At 33.2% G+C, this 7,599-nt stretch overlaps 2 protein-coding genes across 5 annotated transcripts in view; both read right to left on the bottom strand.

The window, feature by feature from the left end:
- Window positions 1-290, bottom strand: part of LOC107642418 (formin-like protein 14) — an 8,017-nt gene extending 7,727 nt beyond the window's left edge. Inside the window, exon 1 of one of the 2 annotated variants that reach the window (XM_016345767.2) lies at window positions 3-290. In XM_016345767.2, coding sequence (XP_016201253.1) covers window positions 3-75 — 73 coding nt within the window. In that variant the 5' untranslated portion in view covers window positions 76-290. The remainder of the gene's footprint in view (window positions 1-2) is intronic. The other variant, XM_021122794.1, reaches the window with a different exon arrangement.
- Window positions 2,826-7,599, bottom strand: part of LOC107642417 (transcription initiation factor TFIID subunit 1) — a 24,250-nt gene continuing 19,476 nt past the window's right edge. For 2 of the 3 annotated variants that reach the window (XM_016345765.2, XM_021122793.1), the window contains 6 exons: window positions 6,978-7,464; window positions 6,596-6,780; window positions 6,325-6,450; window positions 5,311-5,367; window positions 3,661-4,701; window positions 2,826-3,506 (listed from right to left, as the gene is read on the bottom strand). In XM_016345765.2, coding sequence (XP_016201251.1) covers window positions 3,144-3,506; window positions 3,661-4,701; window positions 5,311-5,367; window positions 6,325-6,450; window positions 6,596-6,780; window positions 6,978-7,464 — 2,259 coding nt within the window. In that variant the 3' untranslated portion in view covers window positions 2,826-3,143. The remainder of the gene's footprint in view (window positions 3,507-3,660; window positions 4,702-5,310; window positions 5,368-6,324; window positions 6,451-6,595; window positions 6,781-6,977; window positions 7,465-7,599) is intronic. The other variant, XM_021122792.1, reaches the window with a different exon arrangement.

Genomic DNA, 7,599 nt, shown 5'->3' with positions numbered 1-7,599 from the left:
ACCGTAGACTCGGTCGATGAATTCGAGTAATCCATCAGGGGGACGCTTGTAGAAGAATCTGCTGAGAAGAGACATGGTGGTTGAATTGAATTTGAATCACATGAATGGAGAATGGAGCTGCAGAGAGTAGAAGCTGAAAATAACAGAAGAAGGTAGTAGCTGCAGTTATGGAGTTCTGAAACGGAAGAGGAGAAATGGGGAAGTTTTTGAAATTTGAAAAGGATAACAATTTAATTTTTTTTTTTTTTGGTATATTATTGTGACTTGTGAGAAGATAATTTTGTTGAAATTTCACTAATTATGGGCATGGAAAATCTAGTTATATTTTTCCATCTATTTTGTTTAGATACTTGACTAAGAAAAGTAGAAAACTACAAATAAAAAAAAAAAGGAGATTTTATTTATGTTTTTTATAGTGCTTCTTTTATTTCTCTTCTTTTAATTCGATTTTTTACTATCAGAATTATGATTATTTAGAATTAAATACTTAGATTCCCTTTGAGAAGGTCCAAAAATTATTTTTTCTTTAATCTTTAAATTACAAAAAATCACAATATTAATATTTGGTATAATTTTAAAACTAGTTTGTGATTTTTTGAAATTTTATTTAAAGTATTTATAAAGAAGTTAAAAAAATTATTTTTTAAAAACTGTCTATCATTTTTAAGTTATTTCCACAGGCTCTTGATAAATGGAGAGATAATCTGTTGACTAGGGGTGTAATCGGCTCGGTTCGGTTCGGTTTTGGACCGAAAACCAACCGAACCGACCTGATCGGTTCTTCAAAGAGACCAACCGTTCGGTTGGCTGCAGTTTGAGCAACCGAACCGAACCGAACCGAACCAACAGCGGTTTGGTTCAGTCGGTTTTTCGGTTTTTTTACACCTACTTATCTAAATTTAAAATGCCATAAAATAAAATTTAAAACCTTCAATAAACTAGAAAAACAAGAATTTATCACATCCAAATCCAATACAAATTCAACCTAATTAAACATAAAACAAAGACAATTAAAAATGTCTAGCAAAACAACAAGGTTAAAGGGTAAATGTGTAAAAACAAGGTTTCTTAACCAATATTTTGGTTCGGTTCGGTTCGGTTCGGTTTTTACTGAGCCAACCGAAAACCGAACCGAACCGATCGGTTTAATTCGAAAAAAACAAAAAAAAAACGATTTTTTCGGTTTTCCTTTCGGTTGTTGTAAATTTCGGTTCGGTTTTGCGGTAAAATTCGGTCCGGTTCGGTAACTTACACCCCTACTGTTGACTATTTGCCTTGGTCATGAGTTTAACGAACTTCAACTGTTAAAACAAACAAGCACCTTACACTTGTAACCATTTCTAGACATTAGTTGATTATAGTTTGTTAATCATTTGTTAAATTTCATTGACCTAATAAAATCTTAAAAGCCTTATAAAGAAATTAATACCAACTCTTTTTATATTAGATTTCAGTCATATTTTTTCTTTTAATGATACCACGAAATCAATTTTAATTACTTGGCAAAACTTTAAAAATTAACCAATTAATTTTAGAAGTGCTACAATAACTTTTGTGCTATTTAATAAAAAATAAAAAAATTATTAGACACAACTTGCTCAAATTTAATTACACTCCAAGTTACCAATGACACTAAAGCATCATCTCAATTGAAGAATTTATACAACCTCACACTTATATTAAAATTCAAAGTAAATGATTTTAACTTTAAAAATGGCTCTCAATAATACACTATTACTAAGATATTTGTCCCAACAAAAAATATTAAAACATAATTCCGATTACAACAAATCTAACAGGTAATACTACAAAAATTTCATTTATTTAAAAATTATTTATATTATTTATTTATATTCTTTATTAATTATAAGAACCAACTTCACCAATACTCATATCATCAGATCTAGATGACATACCAATCAAGAGATTAAGGAGAAAGAAAAATAAACGAATCGAAGGCACATCTTCAGATAAAAAACATACATACAAAGATGGAATAAAAAAGACAATAGAAAATGTATAAAAGTTAATAGTTTAAAAAGAACATGTCTTCAGAAGAACATATGGAAAAAAAGAAACAAGTTTAACAACAATCGAAAAAAAAAAGAATAAATACTACATAAGAAGACTAAGTTCGTCAATTAAAAAAAATACAAAAATAAAAACAACAAATAAAGATGTAACTTTTATACAACTTCAATATAAAAAATTTATATCAACATTTTAAATAAAAAATATATCAAATTTAATATTAATTTGTACATATTTTCATTAATTTTTAAACAATATAATACTTATTAAAATATATTTTATACTATCATTAATTTACTATCCCACGCATCGCGGGTCTTGTTCTAGTTTATATAATTTTGTATATCATTCTTAGAATTTCATTTCTAGAGACCTTGAATTATAACTATAAATATCCAACAATACAAACATCATTTTTACTTTTTTAGCTTCCTTAGTGTGTCTAAAAACATGCTTTGCCAATTTGCCACAAATTGCCGAATTTTGAAGGAATGAACCTCTGGACTCTAGCAGCATATATATGGAATTCGCAGTATACGACAGTTTTCGTTGGAACATGGAATTTTGACGCGCACCAAAACTCAATATCTGAAGGCAGCATCACACGTGGTGAAAGACTGAAAGTGATTACACGAACGACAATAAATCGGAATTGTTTTTACTTAAGCCCTTGAAATGCCAATGGCTCGAACACATATATTGGGTGGTCTACTTTTATCTGCTCAAGATGACGAGGTTCTTACGTGCAACTATTCTAAGCATCTATTTGAAATGACTTATAAAACAGAAAGAACTATTGAAAGCTCCGATGTTTTCATTTAAAATATGAACATGTAAATAACTTTTATAACACTATAACAGTCCTCTTGATTGATGACATATATTTATAACCCTAGTACCCTACTTATCTGCTCGACTTTGTTTAGCCTTCTAAGAGAATTTTCAAATGGAAACATCCTGATCTACACTGTTACACGATGAAAAATTAATGAGACTATGGGGGATTGGTACAGAAAACACTCATTTCTTTTTATAATAAGAACTTACACTAATTTAAAAAAAAATTTAGACTGCTCTACCTAATCAAATCATGATCTGAATTTTACATGACATTAGAAATCTCTATTCTCAATACCAGCTTCCGCTTCAGTGAGGTTATCATCATTCTCATTCAATAAATAATCACAATATTCCAGAAGCATATCTGCGATGGGTGGAATCCCAGGATTTCGCCCATCGTTATACTTGTGAGCATTATAAGTTATTTGCCAAACATCGTGTCTGAAATCCTCTCTGCTCTTGTACTCCATATTCCGAACCCTCTCCCGGATTCGAGCAAGATCCATAGGCCTCTCTATAATGTCCAGGTAATCAGGAGCCTCTTTCTTGGAAACCGGTTTCAGAAAAAGATATGACAGATCATACCTATCTTTAATGGCTTCCACAATGCTCTCCAATATGTTTGCTAAACCAACCTATAATGGAAAGTTGAATTGAAACATACAACTCAATCCAAGTGAAACAATAGCTAAATGGTAAGACCTACCATCACAGCCATGGAAAAAAATCCTTTGATAAAAAAGCACCACCACAAGATAAAGGAAATAACAACTAAGGAACGAAATGTACCTCTCCCCCTCCCCCTCTTCGCCGTTTTGTTGGCGGCATCAAGTCTGCGCCACGTTTTCCTAACTCGATGGATCTCCTCTTCGTGCTCTTGTCTCTGTCTAGCATCCTCTTATCATATCTTCTAGCTCTGTGGTCATCTAAATAGTCGTCTGTAAATTCGGGCTTTTTCTTCTTCTTTTTCTTCTTCGCCTTTTGCCGTTCCTCCTCCTCCCTCTCTCTTCTAATATCTTCTTCGAATCTTTTTATCTCGTCTAACCTCTCCTCTTGCTCTCTGAACATCCTAATTTCTTCTTTGTGATGTCTTCTAGCCCTTTCTTCTTTGAGTCTCGCTTCGTTTCTTCGTTTCTCTTGCTCTTCCCACCATCTCCTCTCTTTAGCTTGCCATTTTGTCAAACCTTCAGTTGGATACATGGGCTCTGGCTTTCTTTGTTTCTCAAAATTGGCCAGTTCAACAATTCTCTTGGTTTTTCTGTGTTCTAGTCGTTTGTTTCCATAAGGACTGTCAAGGTCCACATCAACAATCTCCTTTGCAGGTTTAATAACAAGCTTTTGATGATGTCTCTCCCTCTCTATATCTGTAGGTGGCCGAAATTTAATTGGGACCTTGGGAGAATCAACCTGACCTCTAGCAGAATCAGTAGGAGGCCGAATAACGATAGGACGTCTTACAGATTCAGCCTGTGTATCATCTGGCTTCACTTTTTTAGGAAAAATTATTCTATTAACCTTAGCAGACCTAACAGTTTCAGAATCAGATGTGACTGGCTTCTCAGAACTCTGCAGGTTTTCTAAAGCAGGTTTATCAGAAGACTTCTCAGTGGAGATGCATATGAACTTCAATTTTGTGGAATTGTCAACTGAAGGGGTTTTGGGTGCAGTTTTAGGCACCAACTTCTTCGTGAGGCTTTTCTGCTGGGACTGATTAGAGGGATCCAAAATGATAGACTTTCCAGATGGTTTTTCAATGTCTGTAGATTCAATCTGTGCTTCTAGATCTTCACCATATTTTGGACAGTTCTTGTTGGTCCTCATGTGCCCAAGCTGGTTCATCAACAAAATAATTACTACTGTACCCATTGGATGCAAAATCTTCTATGAAACGAAAAACATCCCTTACAGCACTATTGATTATTTGGAAGAATTGCTCAAAGAAATCTTATAGATATAAAATATAAGAGATAAATATATCTTTAGTTTCTTGATATAATAAACTTGTATAGGCCAAAATATATTTTTACCCATCAAAACATAGTAAATTCAGATTTTAATCCCTAATCCCAAATTATCTTTATTGCTTTACATCCAAACATATCCAAAATATTTTGTTCAACTCCCTACGTTTATTTGCTTGAAAACTCCTGCATCAAAGTAGTATGTTTGTTTAAAGTCCTAAACAATTATAATAATTTGATTCAAGTCATTTTGAATAATATAATCAAATTATCATAATTTTCAAGGGTCGAAAAACAAATTTAAGATATTTACAAAGACAACATATTTGAGTTGTTTTTATAAACATTAGAAAAGTGAATTGAAGATGTTCGTTGATAGATAAAAAATTAATACACCTCTTACAACACATAAAAAACTAATTTTCTGGAATAACTAAAGGTTACTAGGTTATATTAATACAACTCAAAATACACGCACCTGGCCACATGCTCCACAAACAAAAGTTTCCCTGGATGGTTTCTTCTCCTTAAATACCTGGTTCACCAGATATAAATGAACAGGAGTTAAAAATAAAAACACTATAACAATGGTACTGACTACTGAAACAACCAACAATAATCCATTACTCATAGTTCACATACATACACAGAGAGATCAACCCTAAAGCTTCAAGCTTTTACCATATCTGAAAAACATGTTGCTATATGGTACATGATACATCTAATAAATTATTCCATACATCTTATGCCATTAGTCATAAATGATAAAATGCCCGAACTATCTGAAACGGACATCTTAAAAACAGTTTAAGCCCTTCATTCAGACAAAAAAAAAGCAGTTACCACAATTAAATTGTGGATTTGACATTCAGAGTTTAACTCAAGTCATGTGTAAGTTGCCAGAGAATTGACTTATTGTCCCAAAAATGTAAAAGTGTGCTACTGGAACATGTAAGGAATGACTTTCTATTTGGGATGAGGAGAGCAAAGAAAATAATAGTAGACTGAAATAAATATGATACTTTAGCAACACATGAGAAACAGAGATCGATGGAAGAAAGACCATAACTTGAGACTTGAAATCAAAAGTTATATAAGTAACCCAACTGGTTCCCCTAACTTATCCCACTTCATAGACGTGTACGTTTCACTGAACCTAAAGTCATTGTAGCATAACAACCATAAGGACAATTAATACTTCTCAAAGAATACTTGTCGACAGAAAAACACCAATCTGGAGAAACAGATTCAACAATCTATACAATCCTAATTTGCCAAAAAATTGGGGTTTAAAATAATAATTTATTACTGATTAAGTATTATTAATATCAGTATAATAAATGAAAATAAAAGGTTTCCGTTGCTCGCTTAATAAACTACCACAATTATACACAGAAATTTCAGAGTGATATACTATATAGCTTTCAAAATTAGAATGAACCACTATAACTGAATTGCATATGGGAAGAAGACGGTGATAAATTACAATTACCTTGATTGCTCCTTCTCCTATATTTAGTTTGAGTTTTTTATTAGGTAGACTAATAGGTGCAATTTCATTCTTCTTTGCTTTTGTGACCTTCACTGACTTCGCTTTTTTAGCAGGAAAAGTTTCCTCCTGCCACAACATAATAATAGAACAATTAAGCATAATGGACAGAATAGTAACCATTTACTTATGATCTGAGCATCACGCAAAACTCTGAAATTGTTGTGCTAAACAAAACAGACAACAGTACAAGACTAGAGGGAAGTTGCCTTGCCTCCCTGAGATCTGTAATTGCATCATCTTTCAAATGAATGGTTCCATCTAGTTGTGAAGTATTTGTTACTTGCTTATTTTGTTCAGTACTGTCATAGATGATGAATTTTGGTGGCGGCTTTGGTACCAGTCTAGCTTCTTCCACAACTCTAGCTTTCTTCTTTTTCTTCCTGTCAGCTTCATCATCTGGATTAAACAGCAATTTTGAGTTCAGTTTCAAAACAGTCATTTCAACTCGCAACTTATAGTTACTTACAGCAGAAGTACATTGATTCATATTTTTATACAAATTCTTGTCTTATAATATATAATTATACATGCTGACCACAAAAAAGACGAAAGAAAAAGATCAAGTCATTACAATGACAAATAGTGTATCGTACCATCCATAAGCAACCTGCATAATTCGGCAGCCTCAGCCTCTTCATCTTCTTTTTCCTCCTTAGCTTGGGCTGAGGTTGGGTGTCTTCTCATTTTGAGACCCTTAACACCATCTCCCTTATCACGTTTCAAGTCATTGGTACCCTCTTCTCCCTCTTCAAACTCCTCAGCATCAAGTAAATTTTCAAGATCACCAGCAAAAGAATCTAGATCACTGTTCTCTTCTGAATCACTCTCATTTTCATCACCATTTACAGCTGAAAGACTCTGAAGTTGTCGATCCCAGATCTCTTGGCACTTCTCTCTGGTCTGTTGCTGTAACTGAAGAAAAGACATTCGCTGGCCACGAGCATATTTGCTGATAGTAGTTGGATCGACCTTAACCCCAGATGCAGCCTGCTCACTTGAAAGTTTGCGTATCATAGCAATGCGATGCCATCTTGTTTGTTTTGCAATGACTTCCTCAGCAACATTGAATTTAAGCAGCACCTGTTATAAGAGCATACTTGAGATAACAAATAGAAATCAACATGGATGAAATATGCTATCCCTTCACAAAACTAGTAAACAAAACCCAATAAGACAAAAGGATGAGAAGCCAATACTGGAGATATGTATTTGTTC

Source organism: Arachis ipaensis, chromosome B05 (genome assembly GCF_000816755.2).
Source record: "Arachis ipaensis cultivar K30076 chromosome B05, Araip1.1, whole genome shotgun sequence".
Lineage (NCBI taxonomy): Eukaryota > Viridiplantae > Streptophyta > Magnoliopsida > Fabales > Fabaceae > Arachis > Arachis ipaensis.
The sequence above is the reverse complement of the archived record's forward strand: the minus strand, read 5'-3'. Positions and strand labels throughout refer to the sequence as shown.